General features: G+C 38.0%; 1 protein-coding gene across 1 annotated transcript in view; it reads left to right on the top strand.

Annotated features, from left to right (window-relative positions):
- The first annotated feature begins 635 nt into the window (after positions 1 to 635).
- The window catches only part of LOC131038501 (RNA pseudouridine synthase 2, chloroplastic), a 188844-nt gene continuing 163020 nt past the window's right edge, over positions 636 to 26459 (top strand). The window contains exon 1 of the mRNA XM_057970948.2: positions 636 to 1349. Coding sequence (XP_057826931.2) covers positions 1023 to 1349 — 327 coding nt within the window. The 5' untranslated portion in view covers positions 636 to 1022. The remainder of the gene's footprint in view (positions 1350 to 26459) is intronic.

Here is a 26459-nt window from a genome sequence, read left to right as displayed (position 1 = left end):
TTATTAAATATATTAATGGAATATGAGATAATAATAATATTAATAACGAATAAATGATAATATAGATATTATTGATGATATATAATAATATTAATGAATTAATGATGGATAAATGATAATATCAATGGATAATATTGATGATGAATAATAAATGAAATAATGCATGAAAATGAAGTGGATCCACTCGAGATTAGGATAACAAATTTTGTGTGTCTACACACACCTCTTCGGCCTACCCATTGCACACCAAGACGCGATTGCTAGTGTATATTATGAATTTTTCTTCTAAAATGGTGTAATAATTATAATTTAAAAATTAAATTTTTATTAGGTAACTAAAAATTGTAAAATAGAACACATTTTTTCTTCCTTTCCTTTTTAAAATTTCTTTTCATTTTTTAAAACATTTCTTTTAAAATTTATCTTTACAAAATGTATAGATATCAAAATCCGTAATATAAAAATTTAATAATTATTTATATTAACACAAAAATATTTTATTAAAAAAAAATTGATATCTATACTAATTCTTTGCCTACATCTTTCCAATAAAAAAAATAAAAACATAAAACCTTACTCTACACAAATCATGGCTCAAAATCTTTCTCCAAATTTCATTTAGATCTATTTGATCCTTAATTCCTATAAAATTCATTGAACCATCCATGTATAAAACTCTGCTAAACTTTCAAAAAACTGCTGCAATTTTTTTGTAGCCCCTCCATTGGACACTAGCTCAAGTTCTTTGAGGCCTCGTTAATTGTTTTATTTTGCTCCTTTTTCCTCTCTTTATGTGAATTGGTTTATCTGCATTTCTTCTCGAATCCCTTTTTCTAAATTGATTTTTGAGCATCATTCCATGAATCTGCTTTTGAATACCGCTGACGATTTTTATCTAAACTTCTGTATTAGTACAGTTTGACAGTGGAGGCCTGCCTGGGTTTTTTCCCCGAGGCTAGTCAAACCAGTCTATGAGAGATTGAGCGTCACGTCTGATTAAGTTTGAACAAAGGGAAGAGGGAATGAGTAGAGTAGGAGTAGCCATTACCATGCCCTTGAAACCTCTACAGTCCCCATCTTTCTCGTCAACTAGATTACATGGCAAACTTGACTCTTGCAGATTTTCAAAAAACAGGGTAAGATGTTTTACAGCAGAAAGTACAGAGAAGGCAAATAGTAATAGTTATGGGGGTATGAATTTCGAGGGTAGTGTATCGAAGGAGGATGGCTCTTCAAAATTGAGACTTGACGCTTGGCTTGCTACACAAATTCAAGGGGTGAGCAGAGCACGTATACAATCCACTCTTCGTCAGGGCCTTGTTCAAGTGAATGGTCGCTCTGTCACCAAGGTATTCTATTCTTACTTCGTATGTCTTACATCCTAATGCATAGGTTGCTTCACACTATTTTTGTGCGTTATCCGCAGAAATATGAGATGGCATTAATCTGAAGAATAAATTCTCATAGCATTGTCTTGGTTTATGAGATTATGATTGCAAACACCCGGGTATCTGCAACTAATATTACGCCTGGCATTTTCAATGGAAACTTGTTTCATCTCTTATTGCATTGAATTTGCACAACTTACAAATTCTTTTGGATGCCAACTTAAATTTATACATGTAAGAGTAAGGTTGATAATTTTCTACAAATCCTACAACCCTAATTTTAAGAGTTTATACCATTCTGATGAATTCTTTTCAATACACTGCGAGTCCTATCCAACAGAGGTGCCGTCTTGCAGGATTGTGCTCTAGCATAAATTTTAAAGAATGTATATGAAAATTCTTTTGGGTAATCAGCATTTTTTTTTGTCTTAGCAATATTTAAAATGTCCATGCAAGTGCATGGATGTGTCATGCATTTCTTCAAGACGGATGGGAGATCGAGTAGATGTACGAAAGTAGGATAAGCCACAGCGAGTGTATAACAAGATGCGGAATTTAGTGGCAGGTTGAAATCACGGGCCTAGTAGAATTTCTTTCATTCATTAATGTCGCTAAGCTTATAATTTGATTGCCAGTCCTCTTAGGCTGGGGTCTCATGGAAGGGGCTTCCTCAAAAATAGAGCTGGAGCTGTTGAGATTTTTTAGGAAAATTTTAAAGCTGGTGGTTCCATGAATTTTGTATTGTAGTTCAGTTTAAAAATTTAAGCTCTGAAATTTAAGGAAGCTGTGGTCTCATGAATATAAATTTTTTGTATGTGCATAATAAAAACAAGTAAAAATAATTCATTTCCCTCCAAAACTATGTTTTCATAGAAATTAAATTTAAATGTTTGACAAGTGGCAGATAGCATCCTAAGCTGGTGGGGCAATTTTTAGCCCCACCCCTTTTTCACCGGCTCAAATTTGCAGGCCTAAAAAGTAGGGGCTTCTATTTATTTTGGAAAAGATTTTAAATAATCCCGTAGCACAAATTTTTTTTATTCATGGAACCACTTCTTCTTTAAAAATAGAGCTTAAGTCCCTCCCATGGGACCCCTGCCTTATTGTCCATATTTTCCCCTTTTCCTTCCAAAATCAACCATCATAAGCATCAGGATCATCAATTACTGATTGCCAGTACATTATTGTTTATTGAATATTATATTTTAAAGTAATTTTAGCATGAACTGTACATTTATGCTGTATTATGCATGCTGGGCCTATGAAATCTCAAGTCACATGGTTTTTCCGCCCATCATACCTTAATGGTCACCCAGAAAGTTCAATCATATCATTTATCCAAAACTACGAAAGTAAAAGTACAAGATTGAATGTCTCTTTTATGCCAGGAGAACACCCATCTTAAGATGTGGATATCTGGGTAATCTTAATAAAGACCTTGAGTGTAACTTACCTTGATCGCACAAGCTGTTAATGGGGCATCCTCTCAAAGTAACCAACAAAACAATCAGTGGCCATCCACTAGTACTAATACGTCTTTCCATACAAGATTTTCAGAAAAGGTTTAGGACATCATCTATAAGTATACATGTGTATTTGCCAATTAAAAATCCTTCTAGTCAGCATTGAAATTTTATACAACGTATATTGACTAGAAATGAAACTCCATATGAGTAGTGTCCTGTTAGGGACTTAAATGGGAAACAAGATTCTATCAAACATGCGGTGGGTCACAAGCGAATATTTCTTCCCTTCTAATCAAACAAGGATCCAATGGCCAGAATGGAAAGAAAGCAGGGACCATGTAAAGATACGACTCATGAGCAAAAAGGAAGAAGCCCAATCAGAAAAAGAGGAGAACCATCACAAATAACATCTTGACCGTGTTGGGGAAGCAGATCTAGGAGAAGCTAGATGGACATGGTCAAAGAAGATCATGGAAACCACGATGAACCTTGCTATCAGGAGAATTCTACTCAAAGAGAAAGCTGATGAAGCAAGGTTCATGGTTGATGGAAATAAAAAAAACCATTCTATAGGAACCTCAATTCTTGGGCAACAATGGTAGGCATAGTTTGCCTTTGCAAGTGGTCAAAAGGTTTCAGGATTAGAGACTGTAGCGTCGTAAATTGTACGCACTTGCTAGGGTGGTACAATTTCACACCTAGTTTAGCACCCGCCTTGGCGCATTTTGCATTTTGCATTGCATTTCCTCTTTAGCACTTAATTAATCAAATTAATTAGGTCTAAGGTCCTATTTCATCATCTTCCACATTATAAAGTTGGGCCCTTTCATTAAAGTGTGCCCCTTTCATTTTATTCTTCCAATACATCATTTAATCAAAAACCCTAATTAGGTCCTATTTTGAACTTGGGGGCTTGATTTCGGGGGTCAAAACATCTCGGAATCAGCTGTAACTTCGGGATTCGCTCTAAAATCATCATATCCGACGACCCTGAAAATTTGGTGAAAAGTTGTCGAGACCATGGCGCCCGGTGTGCACATGGTCCCAGACATTTTTCCCGAAATTTTAGGAGCACGATCCAATCATAAAATAAAGCTTAACCCCAAGAAATTGGCGGGATATTCAATCTCTAGGTCGGCCAAAAGTTGGAATTAAGACCTAGGGTTTCCTACATAAGAGCTCTCTTTCTTCATTGGAAGGGATCCAAATTTGTTTTTCAGGAACCTCATATGCAGCGAAAGAGCAGATCTTTGAAGACTTCAACAACATTCAACATCCATCCATCAAGCATTCATCAATTTCATTCATCCATTTAGGGCTTTGAAGACATTGAAGAGCAATAGGGGATTACCGACTGAAGATTGGCTTGTACCCCTCCCTTGGGGTTGGGTATGATTTCATGTTGTTTTCATGTCTTTGCATAAGCCTCATTATATCATTTGTATTCATGCTTTAGATCACTTGGCATCTTGATTTGGAGCATTTACATTGTCATTTACAAGCAATTAGGGTTTACTTTCTAGGTTGCTTTAGTTTGCTTACTTGCATTTTAGATCTTGCACACACACAAGGTCTGCACACACATTACTTTTACAATACAACTTGGCTATTCGTGGAGGTGGAAATCACCGAAGCGGGGGTTTGACTAAGGCAAAACCCTATATAGCCGCCCAAACACCTTTTTCAGATATAAGTGCAGATTTCGGGATTCAGACGACGCCGCAAGTTGCAGATCCGAAAGAAGCAGACGGAGACGGAACCACACACCAAGTTTCGGAGCAGAAGACCCGGACAGGGGCGTGGGGCGCCCTGGTCCTGCCAGGACAGGGGCGCTAGGCGCCCTGGTCCCTGGGACAGGGGCGTTGGGCGCCCTGGTCCCTGGGATAGGGGCGCTGGGCGCCCTGGTCCTTCTGTCAGATAGCAATTTTTAGCATTTCCGACAGTTTTCCAGGTTGTAAAACAGTAGTTTCAGGAGCAGTTTCAGGGGCAGAATCAGGACAGTGGCGCCCGCGCCCCCGTCCCGAACATTTTCACTCAGATTTTGGCTCCGGGTACACATCTGCATTCTCCTCTTATTCTTGTGTTTACAACTTTTCATCACTTAATCTCAATCTTGCAATCTTGTTACTAGTTCATACTTACATTTTAGGGTTAATAGTTGAACTTGCATCATTTTATCTATCATTTGCAACAAAGGAATAGAAATCCTAATAGGTAGCCCGTGGCTCTCTCTTCCACAAAAAGAAGTAGCCAATTGTGTGATACCTCTAGGCTCTTTCGTATTCCACAAGTGTGTGATTGAAAGTGAGATTAGGGCATGTTTGCTTGGCGTCACTTTTTCCCCCACACAGAGACTTGAAATAAGAATAGAATTAAGCTTCCAAGAACACGTCCAAGGCATAAAATCCTCTCCTCGACAAAACAACATTAGACACACATAAATCAGCTCTTTCACAGGAAGCCCGAACTGGAAAAGTTAGTGGCAATTGACCAACAAGGGAAAAAATTGAATGACAGTTGAAGCCAAATAGTGAGACTCTTTATCTTTTTAAAATTCCTGCCAAAAGGTTTTTTCATATCAAGCTGCCCTAATGAAGCTGAAAGGGACAAAGTACTGCAAAGTGGCCCATGGATGCTAGAGGGTATAGGGCTCTATCTAAAGAAATGGATGCCAAACTTCAGTTCAACCCAATTCCAAGTCCCAAAATCTATGGCATGCATCTGGATGTACAACCTACCTGAAAAATATTGGATCGTACCATTTTTGAACAGATAGGGAACTCATTAGGAAAATTTCAGTGCTGTGATGAGATAGTAACGAAGGGCGACTCAAAAATATATGCAAGGATATGTATTCTGAAAGACTCATTCAAGTCCCTTTCAAACTGTATCTCCCTTGAATTAGAATCTAGAACTTGAAACAGGCAATCGAACTTGAGATGAATGCAATATTCTATAAAATGGAAACTCGTTACTCTACAAATTGCAAACCTAAGCCACTAAAAATGGGTGAAAGTTTGGGGGTAAAGGATAACAAACAATGAAGGAATTGTTCACTTAAGAGACTGTAAATGTGGAGGGGCAAACAAGTCTATTGAGCACAACTTGACCACTCCAGCTTAAGATCCTTTCCTTAGTAACAAAGGACAAAGAAGGAATTCTGAAGGAGGCTTACCAGGGCAGAAAGAGTCTAATTGTCGATAATCTGGAAGAAAATGAAGTCTATGAGGTCAAATTAGAGGAAACGAATGTAAATAACTTGGAAGAGGAGTTGGATAGGCTGGTCTCTACAGCTGTATGTACAATGTCCTGACAATAGACAATCAAGACTAGGGCAAACTATGGTCCTACAACAAGTAAAGACAGGAAAACAACAGAGGAAGACACATTAGAAGAAATTGAAGGAGGTTTCCAAAGGGCAAAGTCGGGGGGAAGAGCCCCCCTCAATTGCAGTGAGGATCTTTTTGTGGTTAGGGGCTTGTTGATGTGTGTTTTATGCACATAACATTCAGAATAAAATACCAAAGTACTTTACCCTCTCTTGAACAAAATCACCTCAGATGCTAAGGATAAGATCAACTAAAATGATTCCAAGGTTTCTACAGTCAGGTCTTGACGAGTGGGTAACTCAATGGTCGATGTGAATTGCTGTTTTCACTTGGGGACTTACACAATTGTTCAAATTAACTTCATTGATCATGATATGGAATGGGTGTGCTGATAACTTAGGATTTGGCAATGTAGTTCTGGACCTAATTCTAACAAGACTTACTAAAAAATGACAAAAGGGAATAGGGTTCAGGAAATCTATTCTAAGCCTAGGAATGTAGGAAATGATGAACAAATTTAGTGGAATCAAACTAGGCAAGGTCTCACCATCAAATCGAACAGATCTTGACACGAGCTTAGTGCAATCATCTAAGGTATACTTCATAGATTTTCAAATTACTACCATCAAACATTGAGACCATCCAAGTTGATGCATAACAATGGATGTATAATAATTGAAGTTAAGCTTGCATAAATTTCCAGTTGACCACACAAGGCGCACTTACAATTAGCAAGAGGCTAGTGGTATGGATTCATAGATTCCACACAAATATACTCAACAATTCTTTCATTTAATCTAACAAACATTGAAAGCAAATTCTAATCTAACATTCTTATCTAACTTGGAGGAATTGATAACCTTGAATGCAAAACAACACTTGAAAGACAAAATCACCATCAAGTCGAACAATGATTTATATTCAAAAGTTGCAGCATATACCAACAATTGTACAAAAACTCTCTTTTACAAATGAGAGGCAATGAGGTATATATAGAGTCTCATACAAAATGGATGGCCAAGATTAAAACTAAATCAAGGGCCAAGATTATGCCAACAAAACTCTAGAGTTGCCCTAATTAGGGTTTACTTAAAAAATGGAGCCACCAACATATGGCCCAATAGAAAGACACCTAGTCATCAAATAGGGAATCTTTTATAAGATTTCGTCCTGCATCTCTCTCTCTCCTAGCATACTCCAAGAATCTAGCCAATACAGAATCTAACTCCTCCATGGAAATGTTGGGTAAGGTATCCTGCTGTAAATCAATCATGTCCAAAGCATCCGAGTAAGCATCCAAAGTGTTCTCCCAATCTGGCATAAGCTTCTGCGAATTATGAACATGAATCAACAAAGAGACCAAATCATCTATTTGACTCTTCTTCAAAGAGTCCAATTGATTGAAATACATGAATTTCATTTTGTCTCTTATTTCTGCTAAGTGTAAACCACTGGCCTCACTGACATCAACCCCCAATAACTCCAATCGAGGAAAGGATCTTCAATTGAATATCATGAATTGATCCTTCCATCTCTACATAACTCAGTTGTGCGCTCTCATAAGTTGATTTCTTCATGGCTAATGAACAATACCAGCCATGGAAATTGTAACTATCTCCATTGTGCACAATATTCTCCCTGACCAATGTGGACTTAGAAATCTTCTTCAAAGCTTTGAGGCATGGAATAGTCTTCTCCTGAATAGGTCGGAACTCTTCCCAAACTCCCTCCAAATACTGTATTCTGAATATGAGCCCGATTGTCCTGTCAAATGCCTGGACAAACTGAGTAAAGAAATCATCCGCCTGTCTCTTTGTATTTTCAATCCATTTCTCCACCTCCGAGAGTGTATCTTTCGTTGCCTCATAATGTGAATGTAGTCCACGATCAATTGCAATAGGAGAAATAAGCGTGGGATTCTCACGCCTTATCCCTGCAATGTACACTCTAAGTATGATATTCTCTTCTTTGTACTTCTCTTTTTCTTCAATTTCTCTATCCAATCTCGCACTGATAGCCTTAAGGTTATCACCAACCTCCTGAAATTCCTGCTCTTGTGTAGTACGTCCAAGGGCAATTGAAGTAATCTGGAAATCCATGGGAGTAGCAATGTCCGCCGTCACACCTCCAATAGGAACAACCACCTGCGCAATCCACATCCTTGTCTCATCTCTAGCTATGTGTGACAAAATATCAGCTCTCTTAGGTTCTCTCTCCTTATTGCTCCTAGCTAAGTAGTCATCAATGTCATCAATAGGCTGAGCCTCTATCATCTTCTTACTTTTCTCCATACTCTTCATCAACCAATAAGAAATAGCGGCCATCTCCATACCATCATCGAGACACATCTCTCGATCAAGTCCTCTCAATGCTGAGATAACATCATCATCATCATCAGGATTATCCTTGGTCAAATCGTATACATTCTTTCCCAAACTAACCTCCAAAAGGACAATAGGGGATCCCGGTTGATCATCATCCTCATTAGGTGGAGTAGATGTCGTTGTGGCATGTAAATCCTAAACATTCTTTGGTAGTATCACTGTGTTGGAACATTGCTCAGTCCCTTTGTTTTGTTCTGGCACTTCAACTTCCTTGATTGATGAGACACTGACGGGTGGTGAAGGAATGATAGTCTTTTTCTTCTTCTTCTTAACCTCCTCGATGTTCTTCCCTCTAGCCTTGACTTCTCCTGGTGTGTTCTTCCTTCTCTTGGGAGCTTGACTCTCCTCATCCGCATGAATCCTGATATCACTGATAGTCCTCTGATCATCTTCGGAAGAGGATTCCTTTGGTTTCATCTTTTCATAAGTGAAGGTAAAACCCATATCAACTAATCTGTTCATCTGAATATCCACCCATGCTCAGGAGAAACTCATTACCTCTCTCATCAATACATTCAAATCTATTTCTTCTGGTTCTGACCAATTAGGCAATAGAATCGCCTTCTTCATTTCATTTTCATATTGTGGATACGTATGATCCCTGTCATCTAACACTTGGTCAGGAATGAGGAAAAGTCCACACTTCCTCATGAAATCCACTAACATTTTGGACCACATTCTTCTCTTTACTGCCTGCTCGTCCATCAGGTAGGCCCAATAATCTTCTATGTCTACCTTGTGGATGAACTTTTCTCCCCTGATCCTTCCAACTTTCTTATCTGGATCAAACCTTTCTCTTTTCTTATATGTTACAAATTGATAGAATGCAAGTTCCTCACTTGCTGTGCTGGCTGCTAAGGCGGATTGACAAAACTCTAATGTCTCTCCAACTGAAATATGAAATGACGTGCCCGTTCTGTGCTTTTCCTTCGGGATAGAATCAAACTCCAGAAGCTGTCTCACCACGTCCAACAAGATCACTCTGTTTGAAGGATACCTAGGAAGCTTGTAGGGTTCGGATTGAAATCCATGAATTCTCAGGTATGTGAAAGTGGGAAACTGTATATACCACGATCCATATTTCTCTATCAGCTCTGTTGCCTCCTTGGACAACCTCCTGTGGACTCCACCTTGCAACATCCGTGTTATGTACATTGTGAATACATCATTCACTCTCTTATAATCTTCAATTCGATACATGTTCAGCTGTGGATAACACTCATAACTCCTGAATTGTCCTTGTCCATTCCCTACTTCACCTCTGCATATCAATCCCTTGTATTTAACAAATCGTGCAAGCAAGTACACCAAATAGGAAGTCATGGCGAATGACCTGGATCGCTCCACATTCCTTAGCTGAAAATCCAGATTGTCACTTATGATTCTAGACCAATTTATTAATGTTCCTTTTAGACAATCCTGGATGAAATAGAACATCCATCCATCGTATATTGCACCCTGCGGCATCCCCATCATTCGGTTAAGCAGGAATACTAAATCACTATATTTCTCTTTGAAGTTTGTGCACATGAGTGTCTTGGGAGCCTTGGAATGATGAGTCCTAGGCTCGATCATCCATTCCTTGTTCACTACGGTTTTGCACGCATCCATTGTCATGTCCCCTCCTGGATCGTTATATATATATATATACGGAGAGAAAGAGAGAGACCCTAAATGAAGAAATTATTATTATTAATTAATATAATAATTACCAATGAATGATTATTTAAAATTCATTAATTAAATATTATTTATGAACATGATTTAAATATTATATATTATCAACATAATGTATATATTCAATAATAAATAATAATACAATTAAAATATAAAAGAGGGAAAAAATAATAAAAATTTATATATATATATATATATATATATATATATATATAATAATAATAATAATAAAAATAATAATAAAATATAATATAAATGAGTTCGAGATTATTAGTTAAATACAACTCTCGGCTATAGCATTACGTGGGCATGAAGAATAAAAAAAAGAATGTCTCAGAAGAATCATGAGTAGAGGTGATGGTTACATTGAAAGCGGATCTCAGGATAATAATGGAATAGTATAATTATAATATATAAATGAATGATATAATCAAATCTTATATAATAATATAATAAATAAGATACATATTAGTGATGATCAATAATAAATCCCATTAATGACTAATAAGATTTATATTTCATATTTATTAAGTATTAATATTATTATTGTATTTCATATCTTAAATATTAATATTTATATTATTTATTAATATCTCATATTTCCTTTATTATTAAAGTCAATAACTATAAAAGGCAGCGCTTGGTATAAAAGACAGTGATTAGTATCAAGACTTAATGACCGATGCATATAGAATGAATAGAATACTGATCAAACATTAAACAATATGTGATTAACAAACCGAAAATATAAATCAATATTTTAACAGCCATGATTTGCTATATAAACAAATCAGTTAATTGGGAAGTGGCACCAGTTTAGGAAGAGACTAGTCTCTTGGAAAATAACGTACTAAGTCCTGAACAGCAAGGTAATAAAATACGATTAGTCAGTAGCAAATCTGATATTAAAGGTTGTGGTTATGGTTAGAACATCGACTAAGGCTAAAGAGACATTGATTTACATATAGTGGTGTCAGCAATTTCATCAAAATATAATTGTTAGCAAGGATGGCTGGTTCTATTAAAGATTTGTTTATATGAAGCAAAAGCAGCGTTCAATATTTAATCAAAACATGGCGGCAGTTTGTGTACACAGCAGTTTGTAATAAACAATGATTAGTATGAGAAGAGGAAAAGGTACGATTTGTTAAGAATAAAAATCATAAAAAGCTGTGATAATGAAAGGGTGCGATTTGTTTACTTGGAGTTTAAGTTTTCTTGTGAAGAGACATGTCTTCTTGATAAAGGACAGATAAAATCATAAAGAGAGTGAGGTGTATGGGGAGGGGCAAGAAATATATAAGTGTATGTGTGAGGTGAGGTTATAATGTGTAATGCAGAAATTGTGATTTAAACAGGACAACCTGTGCATATGTGCTGTGTGTATCGAGTCAACCAGATAAAATATTTAATGTACAGACCATATTAAAAAGTGTGCTGTATAAGAGTAGATGTGGTGAAGACGTGAGGAATAGAAGATAAAATAAATATTCAGATCCGCAGTTAAAGAATTAAAAGAAAATTATTAAAATGTTGAAAATGCAGATATAGGAAAGTATGTAAGTAATAGAAAATTTAAAGGCATATGTCTGAGTATATTACAGCAGATATAGAAGAAGAATATGCAGATATAAAGGTCGATTTGTAGAGTTTATGACAGAATTATAAGTGCAGATTGGAGAACATAGGAAAAGATAGGAGTTACTGCTGCGTAGACAGAGGAAAGAGTAAAGGAAGGAAACAGCAGAGGCGCCACAGGTACGTATATGTGTGTGGATGTGTGTACCACACACACACATATAAATATACGTGTAGTTTTTAATAGTTATATCATTATTATTATAATGTGTAGTTACAGAATTATTATAATATGTTTTTCAATAGTTATGACATAATTATTATAATATGTATGTACAAAATTATGTCATCATTATTACAATGTTGTATGTTACAAAATTTTAGCATAATATTGTATGTCACAAGATTATAATTTAAGTGATAATGATAATAGTATGTCACAAGATTATAATTTAAGTAATAATGATAATAGGAATTATAATGACATTGATAATATGAATTGTTACGAAATGTTGTATATCAATGAATGGCAATAATATGATTATATGATGGAGGCTATTGGGAGGAAATCCCCGTAGCCTAATTCAGGGATTATGATAATCCCTGGTAGGCAGTATATACTGAATTTCTATATGCATATATGTAATGGCTTGGTTGACAAAGTCATCCAAGAAGAGACGGATCTGGCCGGTCTGCTCTGATGGACTTGGATGGTGACATGCATCATCCAAGGCAAGGAATCGATCATATATGATGGTTTTCCTTGGTATGGCTTGGGTGTAAGAAATTACATCCAAGACAGGAATTGAATTAACCTTCGATTTCCTGGATGGCTTGGGTGTAAGAAATTACATCTAAGATAGGAATCAAATTAACCTTCGATTTCCTGGTATGGCTTGGAACCAAGATGGGTCCCAAGAAGGCGAGCTTCACAGCCGCCTATGGACATGTCCTAGTATTGCACTCGTATCCTTTTTATTAAATAGGAATTGAGATTAGTGTTAATTAAGTAATGGAAGTTTAATTGCAAATTAGATCAGTTTTATATATATATATATATATATATATATATATATATATATATATATATATATATATATATATATATTTGTTGTATTCTAACAATCTGTTTTGCAGGACAGTGATCCCTAACTAGTAGGGACAGTACATCTTGTTGGTGTTGGAAATAAGCCACATCCAGACCGACGATGGACTGGTCCAAGAGGGGCTAGTAGATTAGTGGTAGAGCACTCCAGCAACGTATGGAAGGTCCTAGGTTCGAGTCCTAGTTGGTCCATGTCTCAACATGGTATCAGAGCCAAGTCCAGGCTAGGAGCCCCAAGCACACTAGAGGTGTGGCTTAAGGGGGGGTGTTGGTGTTGGAAATAAGCCACACCCAAACCGACGATGGACTGGTCCAAGAGGGGCCAGTAGCTTAGTGGTAGAGCACTCCAGCAATGTATGGAAGGTCCTAGGTTCGAGTCCTAGTTGGTCCATGTCTCAACACATCCATCTTCTTCTTATATCGGTCTTTATATTCATCCTTAGTTATATCATTCATGTCCGCTCCACGTGGAATTCCAAACACCTCAACAATCATATTCTCAACAAGGTAGGCAATGATGGCACCCTTAGGAGTCTTGATCATTCGGGAGCGAGGATCATAACATCATGCACACTCCAGGATAAGCTCACTGCATTGTATGGATTGCGGAAATCCAGCGGCCTGATAAATGCCACTCTTCATAATGTTCACATAAGCTGGGAAGGAATCTGGCTCCCAATTCCGAACATACGCTGTCGCATCTGGCTCATGTTCAATAAATGCATGTTTGTGTCTGTAATCTCCTTTCATCTGGATGACATCTTGGATTTTGCATAGAATCCACTCTCAACAATCCTCTGTTGTTCTCTCCTTTCCTTGAGTCCGGACTTTGACATCGCACCAATATGAAGCTAGAAGTTAGAACTTAGGAAAATATTCCTGACAAAAATTCTGATTTCCTAATGATTTAGACAAATTTGGGTATGGAAATCAAGAAAATAATCCACACTCAATAGATTTCACAATAGAATGCAAAATGTGACAAGATTGGGGTATAAAACCCTCATGAAATTCATTACAATCAATAATTTTCAGACCAAAGTCTGAAAACACCTCTTTATACTTTATATTCAAATTATAGTGCAAAGGAGTATATCGGATCAAACAATGACTAAGGAAAGGTGTGAAAGGTTGTGTTTTCACACAAAACTATGTCTGAAGACACCTTCCAAAGTCAACAATGGCTGCCAGCAAATCTGAAGACAACTTGCAACTTCACAAATTAATCTCTAAAAAACATTTTGCAATCTCCCAAATGTGCACAAACTTGATGAAAATCGATTTCAATGGTGAAAACAATCAATCTCGGGAATGTAAGTATGGCTGGTAAAAATAATATTTTCTGAGGACAAGTCTAAAAATGAATTGTTTCAGACTTACTAGCACCTTGCAAAGTAGTAAAAATCCCTAAAAATGATCAAAAAATGCCTTCCAAACAAGATCGCCAAAAATGACAAGTGGCTGGAAATGGAGTTTTTATGAGGACAACCACCCTACAATGAAGTTTCAGACCTTCAACAACTCAGAAAAGCTCTGAAAATTGACTGAAAATGCCTCCAATCAGCCTTTAGACAAAATCGCCTAGGCTAGAATTGAGCTGGAAATAAATGTATGTCTGAAAATCAATTTTCCAACTAGCAATGGAAGTAGAAAATCTCAATAATGGCATCACAACTCAGGTCTGAAATTGTTTGACAACAATCTCCTAGACAAGGCGTCACAAATGATGAAGAAATTCTCTCAAAAATGAAGGCAAATCACCCCCAAACCAAAATTGCCCCTCCCCCCAAAATGGCGCCACCTCTTAGGAAAATCGCCTAAGTCTGAAAAATGAAGCTTCAACACACTCCAATGGCAGCCAATAAAAATCGCCTTGGGCTGGAAATGAGGAAAAATGAGCAACAATCCTATGTGTCAGCTTGACACTTCACCAAAATTCGCCAGCTGGAGGAAAAATCGATTTAGCAAGCACACACTTGGCAAATATAATAATATTATAATGCTGGTCCCCCCCTTTTAAACTTGTTTTCACCTTGAACTTTCACCACACAAGCAATGTGGGATAAAAAACTTGTACTTATACTTGCCTCGCAAAAAACCGATTTGCTTCTAGAAGGTAAAATCACTAAATGTTTATTGCAAATCATTTATTAATTGTTTTTTTTGTCAAAAAATCGTTTGCACTTCGTAAAAACAATTAAATTTGGGGTCACTTTATTGAAAGATTTTAAAATTTAGATAAAAAATGACCAATAGGGGAAAAACGATTTCAATTGGGATAAAAATCCCAACAAAATCATTAAAATATCATTAAATATCCCCTTTGGGGGAAAATCGCCCCAAGTAGGGATAAAAATCCCTATCAAAATTCATCAATTTGCACAAAAAATGGGTCTAGGGGAAAATCGATTTGGGTCTGGAATGAAAATTCCAACTTAAACTTCATCACTTAGCACAAAAATCCTCCTAGGGGAAAATCGACCCTTGTCTGGACATTCATTTGGACACAAAAATCATCAAAATATCTGCAGTGGAAATTCGCCTAGGGTCTGGAATGATTATCCGCATAAAAATCCACAAAATCTAGTCACAAACGTCCTGGTGGAAAATCAATTCATGTTAGGAATCATCATAAAAGTCATCCGTAACCTTATCCACACTCCCAGTGGAAAAACGAAGGTAGTCGGGAAAAATCCCAACACTTAGTCAAATTCTCAGTCATCTGGTGGAAAATCGATCCTAGTATGGATTCTGAATGGGGGAAAAACAAGGCATGTCTGGATTCCAAGGGAAATCCATGTCCAGTTTGGATTTTGAGTGGGGAAAATCATGGGTAGTTAGGAATATGAGGGGAAAAGATCCTCTAGTGTGGAATTTTGACCTTATAACCCTTAGAATATGGATTTTCATCTTTAAAATTATGATTTTTCCACTCAAAATCACTAGGAAACTTCAAAACTCATTAAAACTCATATGGACTTAGGCAAATTCACCAAAATTTGAGCGAAACTCATCTGATCATTTAAAATCTCAACTTTACGTGCCTGATCCTATTAACTTCAAAAACCCTAAATGACAATTAGGCATGATAAAAAATTCCGAGACTTGGGCACAGGAAACTCAAAATTGCGCACTATGCTGCCAAAAACCTAAACTAACCAACACGGAAAGCAGGAAAAAGAGGGGGTCCCCGTTTGCAATGGGGCGATGTGTGAAAAGGTCACAACAGGGCTTAAACTCTCCTAACAAAAGATGCTTAATAAAGCGTCAATTGGATCTCCAAGGACCAGACATCACCCTAGTACAAGAAACCAAATTAAATATTGAGGAAGAGATAGACTCATTCAACAATTGCTTGAGTCAAGGGGGGACTTTCGTCAATGTAGAAGGTGCTCTAGGAGGATTGGGTATTCTTTTGTTCAAGAACTTAGTCAGAATCAACATCTTGAATCAAGAAACCAGTTGGCAATTAGGCTAGGTAATCTGCACAGCCTCGGCTTTCCAATTTTTTCTTTTCAATTTTTATGGTCCTAAGTACATCATCCTAAACAGAAATCTTTGGGCTGCAATCTCCTCTGTTGTAAATCTTATCAAAGAGTAATTATTTATAGTCTATGATGACTTCAATTTTGTGCTAAGTATAAATGATAAGCCAGGAGGTAAAAGAAGAGTAACATAGACATAGATAGATTTTATCATCTTTGTTTAACAAAATTCTCTCACTGATGTTGAACCAAAAAAAGGTTCCTACACATGGACCAACAAAAGATCAGACTTCAACAACTTAGTAGGAAGGTTGGGTCGATATCTACCATCCCCCAAATGACCCAACAAAAACTTGATTGCAGAATGTGAGATGTCTCATGCTCAAGCTCAGATCACTGCCCTATACCCTCAAGATCTTGGATGACTCTCCAAATCCCAAGAGTCTATTCAAGTTTTGAGAATATGTGGTTTCATGACCAACTTTATGGATTTAATCAAGAAATGGTGGAAGGGTTTACGAAAGTAAAAAAGGAACCAAGATGTACTTTTTGGTCAAAAAACTAGCAACATTGAAAGGGATCATCAAAGACTCTTAAGACAACATGGTCAAAGTTGTCTTGAAAAGGTCAAGAACAGAAATGAACAAAACAGCAGAAGCAAAAGCTTTACTCCTTGGCCTCCAGCCAATAAAATCATAGTACATTGACAAGATTTTAATTGAGGGCAATTCCATGGTTATTGCCCTATGTACAAGGAAAAACATTCAACAAATTAGAGAATCAACAATATCCTTAATAAAGCCTGTGGAGATATTGGATAACATTACCCTCCTTCATGATAAATCATTGCTATCGTGAAGGAAATAAAATTGTTGATTATGTCTTGAAGCAGGTCATCAATAATCATAATGAAATAACCATTAGTAATAACATGAATGGTTGGTCATGCCTGCAAAAGCATTTGGAAGATGAGAAATCCATTTAAAGCATAAACACATTCAATTATTAAAATCATGCAGAGTAAAGATGGCAGTAATATTGGATTACTCAACATTATGGAAAAACCATGTGAGGGAGTAAGGATAAGGTTGTTTTCATCATTATTTAGCAATGCTCTTAATTAGTGAGGTACCTCTATTTACATCAAGATAGTTCCTATGCTGACATCAAATGCCATATTTTCATTAATATTTAGACATTAGAAATTTCAGTTTATGCCTCTTTGCTTTAAAGCTCATAGAGCCAATTCTTTAGGTGGGAGGAAATTTTCAACAAATGGCTTTCCTAGGTGAGATGAAGGAGGCAAGAATGTGGCAGGTTTATTTCTATCAAGGTGGCAACATTTTGAAAGGAATCCAGGAAGTTTTGGGAATGGACTTCATCAAAGGAGTAGTGTAGGACAAAGTAAAAGTAAATATCTTTTCCACTTTCATCACCAATATCTTCATCATCACAGGTTGTGAATCCCCTTAGATCAGGCTGACGGCATTAGTTGCAAGAGTGAGGAGTTATTGAACATCCCGTGGCTTGGGGTAAACCTGCAGTTTGAGGTCGGGAATGCAAAACATGGATCGTGTGGAGGGTAAAAATCTCTGCTTCCTGCACACACCTCCTCTCATGGTTGCGTGAAGAACTTCCCTTTGGTCGTGGCCTCTCTTAGTGCCATTCTGCTCCTATTTGGAGTGAATGCAGGTGTTAGAAAGAAGAGATTAATTGCTGGAGTTCATGCATTGGCTTGGCATGTGTATAAGAAGCTACTCGTGGGATCCTTGCTTAAAAAATAACCTTCAGTTGTACCTGTATAACCTTCACTAGCAGCAATCAACATTTCCTTGCTGTCCATACACACATATTTATCTTCATCTGCTGAAGGGTGATTGCTCAGTCCTGTATGGGAGTTTGGGATGATTTCTGCCTCTTCATGTTTGGCTCTGTGCATGGTGATATCTCAATGGAGAATTATAAGAGGGTCACTTTAATAGTCAGTTATCCGTTGCAGCCACAACCAAGGAACAAGAAACTAATACAAGGGTTAACGAGATCAAACAAATAGTTGAAGGGATTGATGAAGTCCTGATGGTGTGTGTTTTATGACACACTGAACACAGAATAAAGATGCCCAAAAGACACACTATTCTCTCTTGAATAAAATCATTGCGTATGCTAAGATTGCAAAGATTATATGGCGATTCCAATGTTTATACTGCGAATTAGCGACTTTAATATTGAATATAGCTCGTTTGGTTATGTATGCTAGTAATCCAAGGGGGACTTGTGGATTTCAATCACAATGAAAACTTTCTGCTTTGTCTTTTTTTTGGGATTTTCTCAATTTAGACTTAAAAAAAGGTAAAAGGGAAAGGGCTATAGGAATTCTATACTACTCCTAGGAATTTAAGAGACGACAATGATTAGGTGAAATTAATAACCACGCTTTGCTTCGCCACATTGGGACAACTACACAAAGTAGGTGCAATCTTCAAGGGTTGTGCTCAAGGTTTTCATACTGAGAATAATACCATCAAAATGAACAATATTTATCCAAAGCAGAAGTTAAACATCCACAAAATATGCTTTAGGCTAACTTTGCACAATGAACAAAAATCATCTGTTCATCAAAAGTATGAGCAACAATTTCACCAATCAATACTATCAAATCTTGTATTCATTTAACAACTTATAAAGCAAATTCTACTCTAAGTTGAAGAAAATATGAAACCATGCAACCATGTGATAACAATAGTGATTCAAAACAATGCAAATGAACTTTTATTATCAAAGTAGTTCTTAGGAACAATTTCACAAATCTCTCCCATACAAATGAGAGAAGAGGGGCTTATATAGAGTTTTGAAAACAAATGAAAGGCCCATATCAAACAAAGATCAATGATCAAGATTAAAGCATAAATACCCTAATTAGGGTTTCCAATAGTTATCCGATAAGAACAAATAAAGTAAAGACAAGTGGCATGGGGAGCCTTCTTCTAGAAGGATGCATCCTGTTGTGAGGTATTTACACATCGCCCCATTTCAAATGGGGACCCCCACTTTTTCCTGCTTTCTAGGTAGTGTTAGAATCCTTAGCTATTAGCCTTTGCATTAGAGGGGTATAGGTGGTCAAAAGCTAGGAGTCAGGTGGAAAGCTTTGTTTGAGTGTGAGTTTGAGCAAAAACCTAAGGATTGGATCAATAAGCAACATTGTGATTGAAGGCAAGTTCGTTTGAAATCCACTTCATCTCCAAGCCCTCAAGAGGTTTACTTCATGAATTGGCACACATGAGCGAACTTCATAAACTCAAGCATATGAGCGAGCTTCACAAAATGTGATGGATGAGCGAACTTCAAGAATGAAGGGAGATGAGCGAACTTCATGATTTGAGGTAGATGAGCAAAATTCATGATGGAAGAGCGAAGGAGATTTGAAAGCATTCAATTTGAAATAAACTTCACAAATGAAGAGAGATGAGCGAACTTCACAATTTGGACTACATGAGCGAACTTCATGTTTGGAGGGAGATGAGCGAATGTCATCTTTGGAGGGAGATGAGCGAATGTCCTCCATTTGCCCAAGAGGTGATATAAGAGTATTTACCTTGAGTCAATCTAATCTTTAGTTGAAAGTGAACTTCATGAACTCAAGCACATTAGCGAACTTCAAGGATCAGCATAGATGAGCGAATTTGCCCAAGACAAGATACAAGGCAGCTAATAGATCTTTTCCTAGAGCTAATTTGATACTTTAGCATGCCTAAGAGAGAACGATTTTGAATGATGAAAGGCGAGTAAGAAGTTGGCTTCATGAACTAGAAGGAATGAACAAACTTCATGTTTGGAGGTACATGAGCGATCATCATGTTTGGAGGTATATGAGCGAACTTCACAGATCAAGGTACATGAGCGAACTTCAAGAATCAAGGTATATGAGCGAACTTCACAAATTGGAGTACATGAGCGAACTTCACAAATCAAGGTATATGAGCAAACTTCATGTTTGGAGGTATATGATTGAAATTCATGTCGTGTGAATGGAAAGTGAACTTCATGAGAATGAGTTTGAGAGAGAATTTCATGTGATGATCTCCAAGAGAGAACTTCATATGCAAAGAAATAGTGATTTTGAGTGGAAAGCGAACTTCATAAATTGAGCAGGGGGAGCAAATTTCTTCTAGTTGCCTTCCCTAAGGGCAATTCATCATATTTGCATCAATAAATGGTGGAATGGCTCAACAATGAAGGTAAATGAATGAAAGTGAGTTCAAAGGCAAGTTAAGGGTAATTTCATGAACATCAGGGGGTAGAGTGAACTTCAAAAGCTCCTCTCTAGGAGCGAAAAACAACTTCAATAACTCCTTCATGAAGGTGAATTCTCTCTAAATCCTCTTATCAAACTTGCTAAACACATAAAATCAAGGGATATATCAAGTTAAGAAGGACTATCAAAGTTATATATTATGTATTTGATATCATGTTTGTTTTGTTTTGTAGATGAGAGAGGATGGTGATTGCAAAGCGTAAGGAGAAAGATTGTAAGATCTACATCACCATGCAAGGAAGAAAACTTCATTTACAAGCATAGAATGCGCAAGATGAATCTCAACTCTCAGAGCACCAGGGAGTCACAGAGAAGGAATTCCAAAGAAGAAAAGTAGTGGTGACATCAAGAGTTCGTTCTAAGGCACATCAATACTTCAAAACCAAGATTTATACCTTGCACTTCCATGATCAAGGCATTCAAGACGATAGTTTCAGAAGAGTTAATCAAAGTTAGAAGATCATCATCATCTTTGCTGAAGCTAGACAATGTTGAGTTCAATATTCCTTCATGATGATCTATCAAGTCTACAAAGTGCAAGTTAAAGGTGTATTCCTAGTCATCATCCCAGTCTCTACTCACCAATCGAAGAAGTTCCACATCAGCATGTCTAGATGCAATGTACCCAACTCACTCGTGATGGCACAAACTTCGAGGCACCTACCCTTATTATCTATTGGTCATGCCAAATAATCATTTCATTGACCAAATTGAGTTTGTTGTAACAAACCCTAATTAGGGTTTTCATTGTAAGACCTCGGCCATTAATTTTAAATTGATCTGAGCCATTGAATTGTATTGAGAGCATCATAAAAGGCTCAAACTCTTCATTTGTAAGGGTTAATAGTGAGTAGTGAATAGTTAGTAGCTGGAGAAGAATAGAATAGCAATTAGAGTAGAAGTTAGATTAGGAGAAGGCAAAGATTGTTGCCAAACCTTGTTGTAAATTGATTTCATTGAAGTTATGGTGAATTTGATTTGTTACTTCAACAACTTGCATGGTCTTTACTTCTCAATTTGCTTTCATGTTAATTAGATTGAATGGAGAAATTTGTTGAATGCATTTATGTGGAATCCGTTTAGTCCATACCATTAGCCTCTTGCTGATTGTAAGTGTGCCTTGCGTGGTCAACTAGAGCGATATGAGCTTAACTTCGAATTGTTATGCGTCCATTGTTTATGCATTAACTTGAATGGTGAGCAATGTTCGATGGTAATAATTTGAACATCTTTAAAAAGTCCTTAGAAGATTGCACTGAGCTTGTGTCAAATTGTTCGTTTGATGGTGAGACCTCGCTCAGTAGGATTCATCTAATCATTCATCCATCTTCTTACATTCTCGGCCTTAGAATAGACTTTCTCAACCCTTCATCTTTTGCTCTTTTTTCAAACTCAAGCTAGTCTAGGACAAAAAGCATCACCATATTGCAACATCAGAAGATCAAGTTCCAGCGATTCAAGCACTCGACAATTCAACGTAAGTCCCTTTGTGATACCAGCAATCACATCAACCAACTGTGCTTATCCACACGTCGTGATCCGACATACCAGAACCTTGGAGTTGTCTCAAGTGATCCTTAAGCTAATCTTCAACATTTGAGTGACTTTGTTCAAGAGAGGATAAGATACTTTTGGGTATTTTATTCTGTGTTCGCATGTGCGTAAAAAACACATCAACACATCCTTATCCTCTTTTTACAGTAGCATGTTTGATGAACTTGGACATAAGAGGATTGACCTCTTCCATAGTGACATGTGGCAGCATGTTTATCTTGAATTCCATTACGTCCAAGTCATCAGCATATGCAGCAAAAGCATTCTCCCATTCCGATTCCTGTTTCTGAAAGGCATCCTTGATGGAAAAGAAAGTTGATGCCTTAGTCAAATTCTGCTTAAGGACTGGCCTTGTGACAGTGAAGAAATTCTTCTGAGCTTTGATTCTTAGATTTTCCATGTGCATTTCATTTTCCCGAATTGCTTCTTTCCCAAGTATATCAGCAGCCACAAGGAAAATCTTGTTTTGAATCTCTTTGATCAGCTCCTCAATTTTGACACCATCAACTTTTACTATTTCCAGAATTTTGCTTCTCGCAATTAATGCCCAATACCATGTGTTGGAATCATATACAGCTCCAGCTGCAATCACCTATCCATCTACTAATTCCTGCTTGGGAATTCCTTTCAACACCTTTAAGCATGAGATTATTCTATGCTATCTTGAATATCATGAAGATCTTCCTACACTTCTGACATGTCTTGAATTCTAGAGAGAAATGAAGAAGCTTGTCCATATGCTAACATCAACCTTTCCACGAATATGACAACTTCTTTACTGCTGCTTGCCATCCATTCTTTAGTCTCTTCAGCTGTCACTTTCCCTCCTTCGAAGTCCCCAACTTTTTGTTGTGGAAGAGTCAAGAGTGGAGGAGCTGATGCATCTCCTTGATTAATGGGTTTGGTCAAGTGTTGGATATACTTCTTCAACTCCTCAACTTCCTTTTTGTACTCCCATTTCTTTCCTATTTCCTTCTCCAATCTTGCCTTAATGGAAGTGATTGAATTATCCAAGTCCTCAACTTCCTGCCCCTTGGTGATTGGACCTAAGTTGATAGTTGTTATTTCATACTTCTTAGGAGTAATATGCTCTTTTGCCTTATCAACTTTTGGCACAGCTATTTGAACTAAACGACAGCTTGCTTCATCCCTTTGAATCGAAGAAAACTTCTTGGCTGTCTTCTTTACTATAACCTTTTCCAACCTGGCCAGGAAATCTGCTGTATCATCTTCTTGCTGAACTTCCACAAGTGCCTTGACTTTCATTCTCTCTTTTAACCAATGAGGAATTTTGGGATGTTCAATGCCTTCGTCTTCTTGATTGCTCTCTTCACCTAGATTATCTTCAACTCCCCAAAGAGCAGAAATCATTCCCCCTTGGAATTCCCCATCTAAGATATCTATCTCCTCATTTTTTGATTCAATTATTTCTGTATTTGAAGGAGATGGTGGTTCTTGATCCTCCTGCTGAACTAACTCCACATTTCTTTCTTCATGAATTGGGGAAGGGATCTTCATCTCAGCTAATGGTTCATCCTTGGGAATTGATGTATTGTTTACATTTCTGGATGTGGCACTAATGGAGGAGTAAGATGGTCTTGATTTTTGTTTCTTTCTAGCAGTTCCCTCATTTACAATTTTCTTTCCTTTTAACTTCGTAGAACTTTCAGCTGTTTCTTTTCTTTTCATCGAATTTGCACTTTCCAGTGGTTCAACACTTTGAGATGCTTCTTAATGATGAGAAGAGTATGACTCCATGACGCCCATCAAATTGTAAGTAAGAGACATATTTCTTCGTTTCAACACTTGGACTTGTTGATCAACCCACCATTGTGTATATTTGACAACTGGCTGCATCAGGGTGGCTAAATCTGCATTAGACCATCTTAGCGGAGAGAGAGGTCTATTCTCATCATAACGTGGTCGTGTGTATTCTCCATCATCCTCTAGTTGGTTAGGCACATTGAAAATCTTAGCTGTTCTAATTAAATTTACAGGTAATCTGGACCATAGCCTTTTCCTAGTATCAAATTCATCTGCAACATTCGCCCAAAAGTCCTCAAGATCCATCCTGTGCTTTTACTTTTCTCCATTTACCAATCCAATATGATTATGGGGATCGAAATTAGCTCTGGATTGGTAGAAGATAAATGGATACCATTGTTAGCCGCATTATTGTATACGGGAATAAGAATAGTTAATTAAGTCGTAATTGGGTTTGTTAGTTGGCAACCGAGGGGTGGCAGTTGCGGTTCGACGGTTGGCGCTCGTACCCCCTTGGTATCTTTATATACTTCCGAATGTAACTTGTGAAGAACGACGAATTATGAATGGAATAACATGTGATACTTGTCTGATATCTATGGCATTATTCTGCATTACGTACTTTATGCTTTAAGTATTCACCCGAGAGGGCAAACATTTGGCGTCGCTGCCTAGACGTACTCGGGAACGGAAGACACGGATGGCGCACGGACACGATGGGCCTACCCGTTGGTGAAATAAACCCAAAGGCCGACGACGCGCGAACATAACTGTACACAGGAGAAGACATGGCAACGAGAGAATTTTCAATTCTGCTCTAGGTAGCCATCCAGACCTACGTCCGATGAGAGGCGGCGGAGGCGGAAATCCCACCAAGTGCCGTGTGGACAGCTCTGGAAGTTAGCCCGACAGTAAACCGGTTGATGAACCACCTTCCTCGGTTGCTTGCACAGGCATCGCTGGCACAACAGGCTCATTTGGAGGAGATTGCCCAGGAAGAGTGACGCCAACAGATCCTTCAACACTACGAAGAAAACAGCCGACAGGAAATGGAACGGGATGGCGCCAGGCCAGGAGGGAATTGAACCTTGAACTTTTTATATTCAAATAAAAGTGTCATTGACACGAGTTGTATTTGAGCAGATGAATTAATAAAGACGTGTTTTGATTTATGTATTGTGAGTTATGGAAATGTGTGACAATTAATGCCAAACCTATTGAATAAAGATAGAAATAAAAAAGCAGAAACAGACGAGTGGGAGGCTGCGCAGAGGGCCTTGATTCTGGAGCAGCAAGTAGAACGTAGACAGAGGCTGAGGCAACTTGCCGAAGGACGACCTGCCGAAGGGTGGCCCGAGGGGAACCAAAGAGGTGTCACGGAGGGTGCAAAAGCTAAATCTAGTCGAGGAGACTCGGGATCAGTTTAGAAACTTATCCCTTACACCACGAAGTGAAGATCACCAACGGGAACCAGGAGTGGGCGCAGGTGAGAGCGAAGGCGAGGGCAACTGTACGGGTGTAGGTGCCACACACGACAGGCAAAACACTGTACCCCTAGTCGCCCACGCAAGACACACCACCGATGCCCGAGGAAGCAGCGCAGAGCCACAGACATAGGCACAGCCAACCCCAGGAAGACGACCCGGGATGGCGAGTAAACAAAAATTGCCAAATTTCACAGGGGACGACAAGGAAGACCCCTTATGGCACTGCCGTACATGTGAAACCATTTGGTCCGCCAATGGAGTGACAGACCAGGATGACTGGGTACATCTGTTCCCAGCCACGTTATGTGGAGTTGCCATAGATTGGTATGCCGATGTAGATAAGCAAAAAGTGGCCACGTGGGCCAACCTACAAAAGGAATTCACGGAGGAGTTTCGGTTGCTCCGTGATGACAACGAAATTGTAACGGAGATATACAGTACCAAACAAGGTACCAAGGAGACAGTACGGGCATACAGCAGGAGACTAAAGGAATTGTTGGGTAAAATGGAAAGCCAACCGGCAGAGGGCTTGAAAAAACGATGGTTTGTTGAAGGATTAAAATCCTCCCTACGAAAAAAAATGAAAATTGTACCCCCGATGTCATATGACGACGCCTATAATAGGGCGATGGACCTAGAGAGCGAATACAAAACATCAAGGAAGAAGAAAAGTAATAAATATTCATCTGACGATGATGAAGACTCTGACGGGGAAAGCAACAACGGTGGTGAATCGAGTAAAAAGGTGCACGCTCTCCAAAAGGACATGGAACGAATGTTGAAAGAATTCAAAGCCATGAAAGGGAGTACAAGTAAGACTGAAGAAAATGACGTGTAGTGTACCGACTGTAGGAGTGACGGATACACCAAGGGGTCCTGCCCTAAGAAGGCTTTCTGCGACATTTGTCAGATTGCGGGACATTTGACAAA

Source organism: Cryptomeria japonica, chromosome 10, assembly GCF_030272615.1.
Source record: "Cryptomeria japonica chromosome 10, Sugi_1.0, whole genome shotgun sequence".
NCBI classification, from domain to species: Eukaryota; Viridiplantae; Streptophyta; class Pinopsida; order Cupressales; family Cupressaceae; genus Cryptomeria; species Cryptomeria japonica.
Note: the sequence above shows the minus strand (reverse complement) of the source record. Positions and strands in the feature narration are given on the sequence as shown.